The 17,505-nt window shown below is 42.9% G+C and overlaps 1 protein-coding gene across 12 annotated transcripts in view; it reads left to right on the top strand.

Moving 5' to 3' along the window:
• PDE1C (phosphodiesterase 1C) overlaps positions 1 to 17,505 on the top strand; it is a 609,477-nt gene that overhangs the window by 577,750 nt on the left and 14,222 nt on the right. For 9 of the 12 annotated variants that reach the window (XR_014834316.1, XM_085005901.1, XM_021079206.2 and 6 more), the window contains one exon: positions 11,518 to 11,586. The exons of the other annotated variants lie outside the window; for them this stretch is intronic. Coding sequence is in view for 8 of the 9 variants with exons in the window: in XM_085005901.1 (XP_084862027.1) it covers positions 11,518 to 11,586 (69 nt within the window). In the remaining variant the exon portion in view is untranslated. The remainder of the gene's footprint in view (positions 1 to 11,517; positions 11,587 to 17,505) is intronic. 12 annotated transcript variants of the gene reach the window in all.

Consider the following 17,505-nt stretch of genomic DNA (forward strand, 5'->3'; position numbering starts at 1 on the left):
ACAAAGGCTGACACACCTGAGTTAACAATTCACCAGTATGTGGGGAAAGTACTAGGGTCATTCCCACCAGTGACAACCACAGGTTCTACGTGTTCCTGGGTAGAAAGTGACAAACGGAGTTAGCCCTTGAGTTTGGGTCCCCAGGTCACCAAATAGCTCTACAGCCCAGTTTTGGTGATACAGTGTGTTTCGGTGCCATAATGGCGGATCCATAGACAGGCCTTTGTTCCAACTTATACTCATGCCAACCAACCTTTCTTAGGTTATGAGCCCTAGTTGCTTATGGTAGCAGGCAAGAAACCCATTTCTAATTCATGAAATTCAAATAGGTTTTCTCCCTATGTCCATTTTATTCCTGGCGCTTTAAAAAAACTATTGACATGTGACAGGATCTCATTAAGGACCTGATACACTTAAATTAGTAAACTGATAGCAGACATCTGAGAGCCAAAGAACAATCTAGGATATCTGTTCATTTCTTTTGTAGAATTAAAGCCATTATATTCTATTTGCCACTTGAAATTATGCCTCTAGTAAATGTGAAAAATAAAAAGTCAAGAGCAATATTATCACAGGATGGGATACAGAGAGCGGATAAAAAGATGGAGACCAATTTTGTAATCCATATTTTAGGAGTAAGGATACTAGCTTTTTAGTATTTTCGTATCACTTCTGTCATGGATCACTTTTCTTTGGATAGGTAGATAGATAGATAGATGGATAAACAGATAGGAAGATGACAGATAGATAGATAAGGTAGATAATAGGTAGATAGGTAGGAAGAGATAATAATTTTCTTCTATTCTTAACCTTTGAGCAGAGACTTACATGATAGAAATGACTTCATAATATTCATTTCCCATGGAGTAAGGAGGAAAACAAAAGAAAAAAGGCACAAATCTTGTTCTCATAATGAGATAGAGAAGATCCTGAGACTGAAACCTGCATGTGTAGTAGTATGTCCCCAATAAATGGGATTTTAGGGAATCAACTTCATTCTGATTCTGAGATTCTCCCACATACCACAGGAGTTGCAGCCCTGGCCCACCACAGTGCCTGCATACACTTAGCATTCTGGAAACACATGCAGAATTGGCCAACTGAATTCCACTACTCTCCTGAGTACAAACGGAGTTCCAATCTACCTGAAAATGTACTCAACAGCTTCTATATGTCAATCATTGCTCAAGGCTTATGCTCTAAGTATGTGCAGACACACCCTTGTGACACAAATAGCTTTTTACCAGGGATCGGAAACTGCAAGCAGCGTGGGGAAAATGATCAGAGCCAAGTTTATGACCATAATTAAAATTTCTCTATGGTCTTTGGGTTTCAGAAAAACAAATAAATGAAAAAGCAAAACCAAAACAAAACCAAAAGAGGATTTATATGAAAAGGCTCTTCCAAAAGGGATGGAAACACTAATCCATAAAGCATTACCAGTAGATTTACTTATAATCCAAGTTGTAACATTTAAAATCCCAGGGAGTTCCCATTGTGGCTCAGCAGAAGTGAATCTGACTAGTACCCATGAGGACGCAGTATCCTGGAGGATGTGGGTCCGATCCCTGGCCTCCTCAGAGGGTTAAGGATCCTGCGTTGCCGTGAACTGTGGTGTAGGTTGCAGACACGGCTCGGAGCTGGCGTTGCTGTGGCTGTGGTGTAGGCTGGCAGCAAAAGCTCTGATTCGACCCCTAGCCAGGGAACTTCCATATGCCGTGGGTGCGGCCCTAAAAAATTAAAAAATAAAATAAAATCCAAAATAGACTTTCTTGAAACAAAATGGTTTTATATGTGCAGCATTTCCCAATTTTTCCTCTGCCGATACTGTGGTCAGTATAGTATTAAACCACCACAACACTGGATGTTATTTCTTTAACATTGCAATAGTGATATTATATTGGATCTTCTGTGTGAATAAGTGGAAAGTAGTATTTGTAATTCATCAACAGTGATCCATGATTAAAGGCCTCATTATCACTTAGAAAATGCACTTAATGAAAAAGTGTAACCAACAGCACAATATTTCTATAAAATATCCCTCTGAGAACCAAGAAACACATTACCTGCCAGAACCAGATTTCAGTCATGAAGATTCCCTCTCATTAAAAGATGCTGGTGGGCACAGAAGCAATGGTGGAATTAGAATGGTCACAGAGCCTCTTGGACGTTACACAGGGTTCATCCTATAAGTGAATTTGGGTCTGGGGAAGTTTAGAAAAATGGGAAGGAGTTCTCCCTGGACGTTTGCAAAAGACTGGATGCTCCTCCAGGAATCGACAAGAATCGTTTCATCGAAAGAACATCTTGTTTTTACATTGAACAAGAGTAGGGTACGGCAGGCGCCTCGGACAGAAAGCGTCAGGAGAGTCAGCTGAAACATTATTAATTCCTGATTATTTTTAACGAATGCCCCTCCACCTCACCCATTTTTTTTTCTTTAAAATGTCAGCAGACATATTTGAAATGAATTCACATTTATTCTGGTTTATGTTCCCAAGTAGAAATGGATTGACACTGGCAATGGCTGGCCTGACTACAGGAACTTGAACCCAGCCTAGATTGCCATCCACTGAACCAAGGGGCGAAGCAGGGGCTGGTGTGTGAGCCCTTCATCTCACTCAGGGCACACTTACTCAGTCTCCACTGGGGAAATCCCACCACCTCTGTGTTCAATGCTGGCTGGGGTAGACCAGCCAGTGGCTCTTGGCAGCCATGTTTCCTGAACCTCACACATAATATCTTCATGGGAGCTGGCTTCCGAACCAACAGAGGCATTTCGCTGTCAGATGAGGTGCAGGAGAATTCATTTAAAATGATGCCCATTAAACGCCAGCAGCTATGGATTGGCTTTTAAGTAGATTGCCCGGGAGGCATTCCTTGTATAGATTTCGCTTCTCTGTTGTGATCTATCTTAGGGTAGGTGTTTGTGTGCTAGTGTCCTTGTCTTTGAGTGGGTGTGTGTGTGATGATACAGAGTAGAGTCAACCACCAATCTACATAGATTTATAGTCAAAATCTACAGCCATAGGGATTGTCCGGTCACTGAGTCTAGAGCTAGAACTGTAGAGTATACATTTTCCTTTTTTCTTGCTTTGATGATATTTTTATACAATTTTATATGCTGTAAAAAGTTTATAAAAATATTTGCTATTTTCCTTTGTAGAGCTTGGTTAGGTTTTTAATCAACTCTGGTGCCCACTGTACAGCCAGATTCCTCCTAGTTTAAGCGTTCTCTCCTTTTTTTCATACTCTTTCTTTCCCCTTTCCCTTATTTCCTTCTCTCATTTTTCTGTCTTTTGCAATTCCTTCTTTTGCCTCTGTCCAGGCAAGCCATCCTGCTTGCAACATCGTTTTAGCACATGGAAACACAAAATAACGGAAGAAACAAAATCATCTTGTTCCAGTGTGATCCATATGAGGAAATGTTGTGGGCCAGGCACGGGTGTGGGCAGGTGGGGAGGAGGGAATAGTTTGGGGAAAGGAAGCAAGAAAAAGGAAATCCTCATGGGAGATCAGTTACCTAAAGCAAGGTGACTCGCCGCGAGTCTAGTAGAAGGCTCTTATCCTCCCTCAGTGTAGGGCACAGTTTGGGCACAAGATTTTTCTCCTTAGGATGCTGTGCCCTCCCCATGGCTCTATAAACCCTCTCCTTTCTCGGGCACTGGCCATGTATGAACGGATAATTCAGCTCATCTCCTCAGCCTTAGATTTTGCTGCGCTTCAGCTGGATTTCAGGGAGATGTCTGGATTAAAATCAAGACTTAAAAGAGGGAGATAAGCAGAACCCAAACCCCAAACCCTAGCCCAAATGATGCCGAATACACAGTTCTTTAGGAGGAGTAAGGAAGGAATTTCCAGATATGTCCTAAGAAAGCTCTTCCCAAAAGGAAGATGATAAAATAGACTTTGTATTTTCCGGCAGAGATGGAGTGTACTTCCATGATGTGAAATGTGTTTCTAGCAGATAAAATGAAGTTGCAGTTTGCATTTGTGTCTCATAAGGCAAGAGAGTGACCATCCATTCTCCAGAGTGTTTTGTTCTCTGTGATGCTGGTTTGTACTAAAAAAAAAAACAACTATTCAGATGACATAGCATCACATCTCTAAATGCAAAATAAATCATAGGGATTCATATAAAACAGAATATGCTAAACTACTCTCAATAAATTGTGTTTATTGTGAACCTTTACTGCACAGATGAGGCCGACACTCCTTCAATGTATAATTTTCCCCCAGCATCTTGTAACAAATAAGTACTTGTATGTTCTTCTGATTACCAAATAAAAACAATGAGTTAACCTCTCTATTGGAATTTGAAAAATGAAAAGACTGTTTTTTCTTTATTTTAATGTTTTTCACTGTTTTCCGTGTTTTGTCCCAGATATGAGGCTGTCCAAACTCACTCCACCATCTGTCTTTTGTATTCCTCCAAATGCCACACAATACCTCGGTACCAAGTGCTTCTGTCTGCACATTGAAGATATATACAGTATCATGTCTCATATAATATTTTTTGAAGGATGAAGTAGATGGGTTATCAGAAGCTCCTTGGAGGCATAAGAAATGTCAGTAATCAAGGAATTAGGCTGGTTTCCATATGTTGTTTTCTTCTTGGTACCATAATATGCTTTTACATTTTCACAACACTAGTTTTCAAATTCCAAACATTTTTTCTTTCTCCTTCTCCTGAAAGGGATACCTGGCACTTTTCTTTCTTTCCAGCCACAGACATAAGGAGTCTGACAAGGCAATCGTCAGTACCCCTGTTGGTGACCATATATATATGCGGTTTAATTAGTAAGTGGTGTCCATCCTGCCTTCTTCAAACGAGCCTCTGAAGGGGACGCCCCTAGTGGTGATGGTGCATATTACATAAATACCACCTCTTTATCTGGGCCGCCTCTGTGTTTTCTTCCTGTGTAGTAACTCCACCGGATTATTACTCTGACAAAAGGGATTGTGATGGTCTTTCCAGGTGGCTGTGTTTACCAGGCAGAGAAACTTTTTTTTTTAATTTCTTTTTTTTTCTGAAAGCAAAAAACAACTTACTCATTTTGAAAACTATAGAGAAGTATAATACAATTAAAATCACTTGTAATACCCCATTCAGCAATTATTCACTGTAATTATTTGCTGTATTTCTTTATGGTCTCTTGGTATGTGTTTTTACACAGTTGAGGCCATACTGAACAGTACAGTTAATTTTGTATTACGGTTTGTTCCCATAACATTGGATTGTAAGCATTATGCCATTTATATTAAAAAAAAAACTATTAATATTATTTCAGGTACAACAGAACTTTTCATTTTGCGGCTCTACTGCAGTTTACTTAACGGCCTCTCTGCTGTTGGACAATTAAGTTACATGCGTTCATTTTATTTTTCGCAGTTGTAAATAATAGCAGCTGGGTTCTTTGTGCATAAAGCTTTGTTGCATTTCTGAATCTCTCTATTGGAAAAATTCTTAGATTCCTGGGTCAAAACCTGTGGACCATTTTTTGGACTCCTTGCTCATATGGCCCAATTCCAAACATATTCAAATATTAAGACAGACACATTTAAGCATATCATGTCGCATGTCTCAATAGCGCTTGTGTTTTGATCATTGTTCTTTATGCTGAGCAGAGATCAAGTCACGGAAAAGCAAGCATGGTATTCACGGTTGTATCGTGGAGGGAGGATGCTATCAAACACTCTGACGGTGCCGCTCTAATTTACATACTATTGGAAAGAAACTCTTACAAAAGTACAGGAGGTGGATTTGAAGGTGTTCAAAGTTTCAGAGATTCCACAGCCCTAAGCAGAACGTGGACTTCTCTTGATGCACTTTTGTCAAGGCTGCAAAGGGACAAGGAGGAGGATTCCTTCCAGCTTGCTGATCTCTGACACTGGCCAGATGGAGCACAGAGAAAATGTTGGTATGTGTGCACAGCACTGGTGACCAGAGGCTGTGGGTATCATAAAATCAGACACTGTGGAGTTTCTGTTGTGGCACAGGGGAAACGAATCTGATTAGCATCCATGAGGATGCAGGTTCCATCCCTGGCCTCGCTCTGTGGGTTAAGGATCTGGTGTTGCCATGAGCTGTGGTGTAGGTCACAGATGAGGCTGGGATCCCACGTTGCTGAGGCTGTGGCGCAGGTGGGCAGCTGTAGTTCCTAACCGACCCCTAGCCTGGGAATCTCCATATGCCGCAGGTGCAGCCCTAAAAAGACAAAACAATACTATTACTACTAATAAAATAAAAGCAGACACTGCCCTAGGCTGAAAGAGAGTGAAGATGTGGCTGACAGACACTTTTCCTACTTCAGCCCTTCAGCCCCCTCCTCTGCCTTGGGACCTGCTTGTGCTATAACAGCATTGCTATTGCGGCACCGTTACTAATGACGGCGCTGGGTCTCAAGGGCTCTGAAATCACCCTTTGCCAGCAGGTGTGGGCCTGGCCAAGCTCACCCTACTTGCAGAAGGGAGATTCTTCGTTTGAGGTCAAGCCGCCAGTCATTGGGTTAGTGCTAACCCCGCATCCTGATCTTAGGTGTGCGTATTTGCCCCAAGGCGGGTAGCCTGGGCCGTCACTGACGTCACTGTCCTCCTCTCCAGACTCCTAATGAATTGGATCCATTGCCCCTTAGCTGAGCCAACCAAGGACAGTAATTTGAAATATCTGAAAGCTATTCGTTTGTCAAAAGATACTTCCAGTCACACGAGCTGCAGCGATGACATTTCTGCCCCGAGCTGACAGATCGGGTTGTTTCCTCTTTGGACAGTCACATGCCGTGGGTCAAGGACAATGTAATGAGTGACCTTCAAATGCTTAAGATGACAAACTAGCTACTTCACACACACACACACACACACACACACACACACACACACCCTTCTTTTGGATATAAACTAATAACAAACACTCTATTGCGCTGCAGTTTGCTAAGTGCTTTCACTTGACCCTCACAATGGCACCCCGAAATGGATGTTTTTACAAGGTTTATAGATGAGGAAAATGGTACTTGGCCATGTCAGCACTGATGGAGGCGTTTAGTCATGTTTTTCTTCTATTTGCCTCATCTACAAAATATTTCAGAAGTCTACAAGCACATACATTTAGCAATTTGTTTTGAAAAAAACAAAGACTGCAAAATAATAAGCAGAGGCAGAAAGGAGAGCTGATGTAGATAGAGCCAAACAGGGCACGTGTTAGTGCACAGTCCTATAGCCTGAATGGGCCTCCCCGGCTCCCAGCATCAGGTCTCGAATTGGATCAGAGTTTCCTGAAAACCTAAATAAACATGAGAAGAAACTATTTACAAGCTTCGCATCATCCCTGAGGATAAAGCACAGGCCAGCTGTTGCGAAGAAAGCACGCGTCCTCTGACAGCTGAAAGAAAGAGATTTCCCTCATGGGGGCAGGACAAGCTGACCCGGGGCCCACCCCAGATCAATTCAACAGCATTTCTAAGGGGAGCGGGCCCAGGTACCCGCAAAACTCCCCAGACCATCCCAGTGTGGAGCTGGGATTGAAAAGCCCCGCTGGTAGAGGGACTTCCGAGTGGCTCCCGGAGCAGCATCTCAGGTGGACCTCTGCAGTAGATCCCATGTGCCTGCGGGCCGGAAGAACAGGGCGCACTTTGCAAGCTCATCTGGACGTGGCTCTTCCAGCTCAGTTTCTGACATTTTTCCTGGACGTGGGAGCCAGGGAGGGGCACAGAGTTTGAGAAAATGAAAGGTGCATGAGCTATTATCCCCACAAATGGAACTGTGAGTAAAGGAATAGGTGATGTGGGGGCTGCAGAAGGGAAAATGATTTCAGGGAACCAACCTCACTTAACGGGGCACTCACAGGAGACTGACTCCCAGCCTAACCCCCCCCTTCCCCCCACCTCCGCCCCCCCACCTTCCCTGGCCCAGGGGTCCCTGGTGCCACCTGCTGGTCAGGAGAAATTGCCAGCAAGTTTGTTTTATGCGTCTCTGCTTGCTGCCTGTTTTCTGACTCCTGATTAGGAGAGGCGAGGGTGGTGTCTCCCTTTCCCTGATGTATTGGGCGCTTTGTCAAGCGTACAGAGAAAACAAGAGCGTTGCTTGAGGGCTCGCAGGGCTGCGTTTCCACGAACCAACAGTCCCCAGAGGTTCCTGTCTCATTCACTGTCTTCAGAGGAGAGTTGCAGGGGATGAAAAGCTGGCCCCAAGAAAAAGCCATGGAGCTTCAGGCTTTGGGAAGATCGGAGCAGGTGATTTTTATCTTTAAGCGCATGAAGCGTTTCTATGAACTCACCTGGCAGTGGTACCGCCATTAAAAGGTTGTCACCATCCAGTGCTCTGCAGGTTTTTAAGTGTCGAATGAGGTCACCTTGCCTTTGCTCTCTCAGCTTCACGAGAATAGCCGTGGGAAGCAGGGCACCGCCTTTCCCAACGGTAGAGGAAAAGAAGGGAATGTCTATCACACAAGCTTTTCCAAGCCTCCCAGCTCAGAATCCCCTGGGATGCTTGTCAAACATCCAGGCCCCTCCAGAAATGCTGGCTCACTAGTGCTAGGTTGGGCCTGAGAATCCGGTTTGGTTTTTCCTTTTCGTTAAAACAAAGGTCCCAGCTTGTTCTCGGGCTGATGCAAATTTTGGAAGACGGCATTTGAAGGAAACGTGGGTAATGGATGAGTCAAGAAAGAGCAAGTATTGTTGGGACAAGTTTTTGTAGGCTCTGGGCTTAAATTTTGCCCTCCGGCTTTGTACATATTATTTCAGTACCTTTGTACAAATGACTTACATTCTGTTTGTCTCCAAATTCCATAAATTGGAAATCATTTTTTCCTCAGAGAGGTAGCATCAGAAAAGATAGCTGACATACCTTTAAATGTCCCAAATTAATACAGTGCCTAGAAATGGTGCTTGTGTGGCAGTGACTCTTATTAATGACCAAGTGGCCAAATTGCGAATCACAGCTCTGAATGAAAAACCCTAAACCCCGCCTCCTTCCTAAAGCAGGTGTCCTCAACTGAGGGCAGCTCTGCTCCTCGGGAACATGTGTCAGTGCCTGGGAGATGTTTCGTCATTTTCACGACAGGGAAGGTGCTGCTGACACCTAGTGGGCAGCGGCCAGAGAGGCTGCTAAACCTCCTGCTCTGCACAGGACAGCCGGCCCGGCCAGGAATGATCTTTAGACCGTGAGAAACCCTATCCCAAAGGGACAGTGGGACAGACACATCAAGTGTCTCCGGAGTGGAGGGATAAACACCCTGAGTCTCTGGCTTCCCCGCGGCGGAGGCTGATCCAGTGGGTCAGGAATGGCTCTGGACGAGGAGCCCCGCGGCGAGGATCTGCATCCTGGGAGCCCCGTTACTGGAGCCGACTTGTGACACACTCAGGTCCACCGCTTCCTGCAGGGAACAGTGTGAGCGGCACCCCTCGGAGCTGTGCAGTGATGAGGCCCTGGCCTGGACCCCGGCGTCTCACTTTGGGCAAACCTTTTTGCCTCGGGTGTCTGAGCACCCCATTTGATGGATGATCTTTAGCCTCACCTGGGGAATGGGGCAACGTGTTGACCTGCAAACCTGCGGCTCCATCCCCTGGACAGTCCCCTTCAGCGGGTCCAGGAGAGGACCCTGAAGCCATGTGTATCACAATTGCCTCCCACGCAGTTACAGCCCGTTTGGAACCCTCTAAGGTTCCCCCAACTCTGACATTCAGGGCACCTGCGAGACCCAGAAACTGAAGACCTAGCATTCTGCTAGACATCTCCTCTCACCTTGGACAAATGAACAGTTCTTGGGAGTTCCTGTTGTGGCTCAGTGGTTAACGAATCCAACTAGGAACCGTGAGGTTGCGGGTTCAATCCCTGGCCTTGCTCAGTGGGTTAAGGACCTGGCATTGCCGTGAGCTGTGGTGTAGGTTGCAGACGCAGCTTGGATCTGGCATTGCTGTGGCACTGGTGTAGGCTGGTGGCTACAGCTCTGATTAGACCCCTAGCCTGGGAACCTCCATATGCCATGGGAGTGGCCCTAGAAAAGACAAAAAAAAAGGCAAACCAAACAAACAAACAAACAAAAAAACCAGTTTTTGTGGGTCTGAGGTGTTTGGGTTAATTTTGTGTTTTCTATTTTTACTATCACTACTATTAACAGTACTGTTGCTGTGACAGTAATAATAATAATAATTAGCAGTGACACAGAATGTCAAGACTCGCATGAAACCATCTCCAGCACCCTGCCTAGTGTATTTCTCCACATCTCAGAGTAGGAGGTGCTCGCCCGCAGCCCATCCCGAGTTCCCGCCTCCTCTGATGTGGAGACCAGTCGGTCACCTCTCCTTCTCTTTACCCAGGACTGTGTTCAGACTCACACAGCCTCCGCTCACACCAGACCCCTGCATGCAAAGGAGACTTTACAAAAGCGTTGGCATAGGTTCAGGGGACTTGTGACAGAAATAACGTGACATTGACTCCTGCACATCCTCTGCCTAAGGGTTCTCTCTGCGTTTCTGCCACCTCGGACTCCAGGCGTCAGTCGTGTTGCTAGAGTCCAGCCTCCAGGCGTCATTTGCCCCCATTCTGGGTGGCCAAATAAATAAAGAAATGAGTGAACAAATAACATCTGCATTTATGTATATTTCTGTGTAGGTATAGGTGTGTGCATGTGCATTTTACGTGTATATGTATATTTATACACACTCTCTATGCCGTTATGTGTATATACACACACACACATGTATATGCAAACCTGTGAAGTTGTTTTGCAGAGCAATTCAGCCCTCCGTTCGTTTTGCTCTCTCCTTCCTGCCTTTGGAGTTCGTCGTAGCCAGAGCTGTAAACAGGAGCTTTCGCGAATCCCTTTCCTCAAAGGAACCTCATCACCGGCTGCAGGCACGCCCGGACCCCACCCGCCTAGCTTTGCTGGTCTCCCACGGCTCCCAAGCACCCTCACACAGCTCGGTTCTTTTACTTCCCACCCGAACCCTATGATGTAGTTTGCATTTTCCTCATCTTGCAGCCGAAGATTTCATCATCACAGCTCTTGGGAGACATCAAGTTGCCGCAGGTCCAACAGGGAGTAAAGGCGAAGGGGACAAGCCCTGACGCCTCACTGCTAAATCCAGAACTTCCCCTTTCACAGCAGTGCTTCTTCACTCTGATGCATCTCAGAATCAGCTGGGGTGGACCTTGAAACCAGAGACGTCAGCCCAGTACAAGGGACATGGAGTCTCTGGGGGTGGCGCCCAGGCAGCTGCCTGGTTAGAACACTTCCTTGGGGATCCTAGAGCACATTCCTGCTGAGAGGTGTGGGTCCGTAAAGACCAAATTTGCCGATCAGGAGACTGAGAACCATCACACAGAGGTAAAGGCTGTGCGCCTGGCTTCTCTGGACCATGGACTATGCGCTGCTCCCTCAGCCTCTTCCAACTGCCTTCTAAATGTTGGTTTCAGAGCCAGACTTTTAGACCATTTGATAACATTGCAGATGCGCGTTCACTGGTTCAAAAACTCAGTCCACAATCCTACTCTTTCTTATCGTCCTTTTCCTCTTTCCAGGCACAAAGAAGCGTTCTCATGGCTCCCCAGCTCCAAGCACTAGCTCCACGAGTCGCCTTACCTTGCCAGGTGGGTAAATGGCATTGCATCATCAACTTAGGGACCACAGGCCGCAGAAAGGACTGGTTTCTCAGGAGTTGAGTTTAGCCGTTGATGAGCTGGGAATCTGGCCCCTTGTGTGTCCAGTCAACCCCGTGTGGTTGGAGAACTTTGTCATCCACACCTGTAAGGTTCTTCCAGAAATGGGTACCATATTCCTAGTTGGTGCACAATCTCTCCTGCTCACTTATGGAAGGAATAGGCCCTTGGTTGACTTTGCTGTTCCTCTGGACATGCTCTGCAGAGACAGATGGTGCAGGAGTGTGAGCCTTTGGTGAGAGCGAGGGAGACTTGGGTTCAGATCCCAACTGTGCCATGTTCAAACTGTGTAGGCTCACTGCACTTCGCAGCTTCTTGGACCTTCTGTTTTCTCATCTGTCTGCGTGTTGATAAGAATTAGAAAGAATGCCTATCAGTTTAGCACTGTACTCATAGCGGGTTCTCGTAAAGGGTAGCGAGTCTGTACGACTGAGACGTATGGAGAACATGTGTGATCTGTACTGGATCCCATATGCCAGAAAATGTGAGGCATTCATGACTTCATATGAGAGCTATCTATGGGTTACTCTGTCTCCATGTAGAAACTTAAGTCTCTAGCCTAATTAAGTTCCAAGTAGAACTTGGAAGAAAGGAGAGATTATAAAAGAGATAGAAAACTCTGAAAAATAACACATATTATAAGAAGGAAAGATGTCCCCAAAATGCTACCACTGAGCACTAATCCAGATGACCTCTCCTTCCAATCTTTATTACTTTTATTTTTCTAGAGTGAGATTATACTTTAGAGTTTTGTTTCCTCCCTCTTAAAATCTGCTATTATTGAGCTTTCTTCCATGTTACTAAATGTTAAAAATATTTCTGATTGATTAACATTTCATATGCTTATAACCGTAATTTATTTATATGCAGTCGTCCCTCAGTATCCAAGGGGGAATCCCTTCCAGGACGCCCCCCCGGATACCAAAATCCACGGTTCCTCGGGTCCCTTAGAGTCAGATGTCTGCATCTGCAGTTCCGCATTTGTAGATACAAAGAGCTGACTGTATGCATTAATAATCTGGCATTTTATTATTAATACATTCTTGTACATAAATCTTCCTCCGAGTCTGTAAATATGGATTTAGGACAGATTCCTGTAGGTAGAATTACTGGCTCAAAGAGTGTGTGTACAGTTTAGGTTTTTGACCCATCATTGTCCAAGTGATTTCCAGGAAAGTAGTATTATTTTATACTTTTAGCAATGAGTTTGTCATTTCACTGTTCTCTTCCTAATGCTAATATTAATACTGTACTTATTTGATGAGAAAATTTATATCCATTTTTTTTGCATTTATGTTTTTTAAGAAATTTGTTTTCTTGCATTGATATATCTTTTGCATTGCTTCTTTGGGGAATTGCTACATTTCATCCATGCTAAGTGGGACAGGACCTTTCATTCTAGTTCCTCTGAAATAGGAATGTTTGGCAATCTGTGGTGTGTTATACTTTAATTGCAATCAGTGGTGTGTTATACATATTTTCTTGGTCGTATGTGAAATAATAGTTCACTTTCCAATAAGTGGCATCTTAGACTAGATGAAATATAATCTATGTCTGCTTTTCCAACTTCAACTTGATCAGCCTTCCCAACCCAGGCCACATCAACTAGACTCAGTGTTCCCTGAGTAGCCCATGAACTTTCTTGCCTCTGCTACTCTGCTTAACACTCTTCACCCTTTTCTCCCCCCGGTTAATTTCTCTTTGCAGTCTCTCCAAATCCTTGAGGTCCAATTAATGCTGACTTATAACGATTTGCTTATAAGTTCTTTAACCATTGCTAGGTGGCTTTTTCAAGAATGGAGGACTGTCTTAATCCTTTTTGTCGCAGTGCCTGCCAAGGTGACAGGCACATTTGTGTCCTTAATAATGCTTATAAGGCCGGGTGCACAGGTATGTGAGTGAGCTCTACCACTGTAATTTACGACTAGATAGAAAGCAACCATCCTCAGAAAAATGCTCATCCTGGAGTTTGGATTTGTTTCAGCTACACAACTGTAGCTATACTACTACACTGACTGGTTTTTAGTATCATGTCGACCACGTTCTGTGGTCTCTGGAAGCCCATTTCATCTTGTCCCCACTCGTGGTTATTGTGCTCTTGTGATTGTAGACATTAGGAGGAAAACAGCTCTAAACCCAACAACCTCAGGGTGCAGTGGTGGTATTTGCTATTGGTTGTAAGGTCATAACATTCCTGGGTTAAATGGAATCTCTGACATCATATCTGTAAGAATATGCAGAGCTAATCTAGTTCCTACCTGCTCTGCTGGGGACCTATTGGTGGCCTGCTGGGTTTCTAAGGCTTATGAATCAGCATCTTGGCCACCTTGTCTTTGACCTTAGTTTGGCAGTCTGAAGTCGTCCCAAATTGAATGTCAGGCTCTGAGTTCCGACCACTCCAAAGTCCAGAGGGGTGGAGTGCATAGTTTTCAAACTTCTCGATCTAGTTAACCTTAGCTGTGCTTTGTCTAGCAGATACCCTCCCCCTCAGTCGTAACACAGCCAGCCCTGTTTCTCCCTCCTGCCTCACAAACATCACACAATGCAAATGCCTCTACCACAAGCTCTTGGTACAGGCTGTCCACCAACTTAAAATATCATGTTTCAGGATACACCAAGAGCCAAAAGGAAGAATAAAAATCCTTGAAAAACAATAAAGTAAAATTGTGCAGAGAGAGTTCTCTTTTGGTGTAGTGGGTTAAGGATCTGGCATTGTCTTTGCAATGGCTTGGGTCACTGCTGTGGTGCAGGTTTGATTCCTGGCCTGAGTACTTCCACGTGCTGTGGGGACATGTTTTAAATGTTTTGAAACAAAAATGTTTTAAAAATTGTGCAGAAACCCAACAAGAACAGAAATATGCAAAGGAAGCTACTCAAGATTTGAAATTTTAAAAAGTAAACATATAGTTGGAATATTTAAAAACAAAGAAAAATACAGTTGATGGTATAAGCTCAAGGTAGAACACAGCTGAAAAGAGAATTAAAAGATAACCTTAGGACTTTATACTAAATGGACTGAAGAGACAGAACCATTTTTAAAAAATGAAAGAGCCTGAACCATAAAACTCCTAGACAAAAACATAGGTGGAACTCTTTATGTTCTTGAATCAGGCAGTGGTTTCTTAGATAAGAAGCTTAAGGCCCAAGCAACCAAAGAAAAATAAATAATACAATTTCATCAAAATTATAACTTTCCATTATCAAGAAAATGGGAAGAAAATCCACAGAATAAAAAAAATCTGCAAATCATATATCTGATAAGGATTTAGTATCCAGAATATGTATAGAACTCTTACAACTCAACAACGAAAAGATAGGAGTTCTTGTTGTGGCTCAGCAGTAACGAACCCAACTAGTCTCCATGAGGACACAAGTTTGATCCCTGGTCTTGCTCAGTGGGTTAAGGATCCGGTATTGCTGTGAGCTATGGTGTAGGTCGCAGATGCAGCTCAGATCTGGAGTTGCTACAAATGTGGCACAGGCCTGCAGCTGCAGCTCCAATTTGACCCCTAGCCTGAGAACTTCCATATGCTGAGGATGTGGCCCTAAAATGACAAAGAAAGAAAGAAAGGAAAGGAAAGGAAGGAAGGAAAGAAAGAAAGGAAGAAAGAAAAGAAATAATAAACAAGACAATTAAAAGTGGACAAAAGATTTGAAAAAGCATTTCTCCAAAGAAGATATACAAAAGGAATGTGAAAAGATGCTCAATATCATTAGTCATTAGGGAAATGTAAATTAAAACCACAATGAGATACCACTTCACATGCATGAGAATGACAAGAATAAAAAAGATATATAATAACCAGTGTTCACGGTGATGCAGAGAAATTAGTACCGTCATACATTGCTGATGGGAACGTAGAATGATGCAACTACTTTTGAAAACAGTTTGGCAGCTCCTCAAAATGATAATCATAGAATGACCATAAGACCCAGGAATTCCACTCCTAGGTATGTTCCCAAGAAAACTGAAAACATGTGTTCACACAAAAACTTGTCCACAAATATTCACAGCAACATTATTCATAATAGACAAAAAGTGGAGACAACCTAAATGTCCATCAACTGGTGAATATATAAACAAAATGCGATCTATCCGTACAATAAATTATTATTGGGCTATGCTAAAGGAAGAAAGTACTGATACATTCTACACAGATGAACCTTAAAAACATATTTGCTAGGTGAAAGAGACCAGACACAAATGGCCACTTATTGTATGATTCCATTTATGCGAAATACGTAGACTTGGTAAATCTATAGAGAAAGAAAGTAGACTAGCGGTTGCTAGAGGCTGGGGAGAGAGAAGAATGGTGTGAATTCTCATGGGTTTGGGATTTCTTTTATTGGTGATGAAAATGTTTTATAATTAAATATTGGTGATGACCCACAACCTTGTGACTATACTAAAAAGCGCCGAACTGTATGCTTCAAATTGTGAACTATATAGTATGTGAGTTATATCTCAATTTGTAAAATGAAAGAGCACAAAATATAGATAAACAGCTCTAAATGCTCAAATTCTTAAATGGTAAATGCACCTCAGTTGCCATACCTAAATAAAACTAAATACATGCCTAAATGCATTGTGTGAAATCATTCCAAATTATATCAAGGGTGAGAAAATCTTAAATATAAGAAGCTCATTATGTTCAGGGGAACTGCAAGCAGGTTGCCTGTAATAAAATGACAAGCAACTGATAGCAACATTTGCATTAGTAACAGTACATGACAGAAGGCGATGAAATATCTTTTGTATGCTGAAAGAAAGCATTATAAAATAGCTTAAATAGTTATGAGTGAAGGCACAGTAAAAACATTCTAGGTATACAATAACATAATTTACCACTCATAGACTTAATTAAAAAAAGTATTAAGGGGAGTTCCTGTTGTGGCTCAGCAGGTTAAGAACCCAACTAGTATCCATGAGGGTATTAAGGGGGTTCCTGTTGTGGCTCAGCAGGTTAAGAACCCAACTAGTATCCATGAGGATGCAGGTTTGATCCCTGGCCTCGCTCAGTGGGTTAGAGGATCCAGCATTACTGCAAGCTGAAGCATAGGTTGTGGATGCAGCTAGGATCTGGCATTGCTGTGGCTGTGGTGTAGGCCTATGGCTGCCCCTAGCCTGGGAACCTCCATATGCCATGGGTGTGGCCCTAAAAAGGCCAAAAAAAGGAAAAAGAAAAAGAAGAAATATTAAAGTATATACTTCAAAAAAGTGAACCCAAAAGCAAAGTGTGAGAGAGGAATTAGTGGTGAGCTCATTTGTAAATAAAGCATGTTAGTAAATGTAACTTGTCACTGTAAAAATATGTTCATTTTTTGTTAAAATAGAAACAGAAGCTATAGATGGAAGAAGGAATATTTAATACAGAGCTAAGGAATGATCAGATCTTGTCTGTCTTTGGGCAGAGCTTTGTAATTTTGTAATTTTTTTGGTACAAAGGATCATCAGTAAGATAATAGAAATATAACCCATTGCATCTAAATCAGCAAATGAACAATAACAAAGAAAGGGAATATAGATGTATCTACTTAATAGAAGGCAGAAAAGGAAAAAAGAAGCAAAGAGTAAAGTGTGGTTATAAAATTAGTAGAATTGAGTCCAACAACATCAGTAATAACAATAATTGTAAATGGCTTAAACTCTGCTATTAAAATACAGAAGTGTGGATAAGAAAAATGAAATCCAGCTCTGTCTTGCTTTTAAGAGACACATTTTTTGAGAAAAACTCCAAGAAAGTTTGCTAATGTATTGCAAAAGAAAGTCCATACAAAATGAAAGCTAGTTCTTTGAAAAATGTTATCCATGTTAACATCTGTACAACATCTTATTATTACAAATGTTCC

This window comes from Sus scrofa, chromosome 18 (assembly GCF_054392235.1).
Source record: "Sus scrofa isolate SSC_HxYL_T2T_F1_AM1 chromosome 18, Sscrofa_HxYL_maternal_Yorkshire_Landrace_v2.0, whole genome shotgun sequence".
In the NCBI taxonomy this organism is placed as follows: Eukaryota; Metazoa; Chordata; class Mammalia; order Artiodactyla; family Suidae; genus Sus; species Sus scrofa.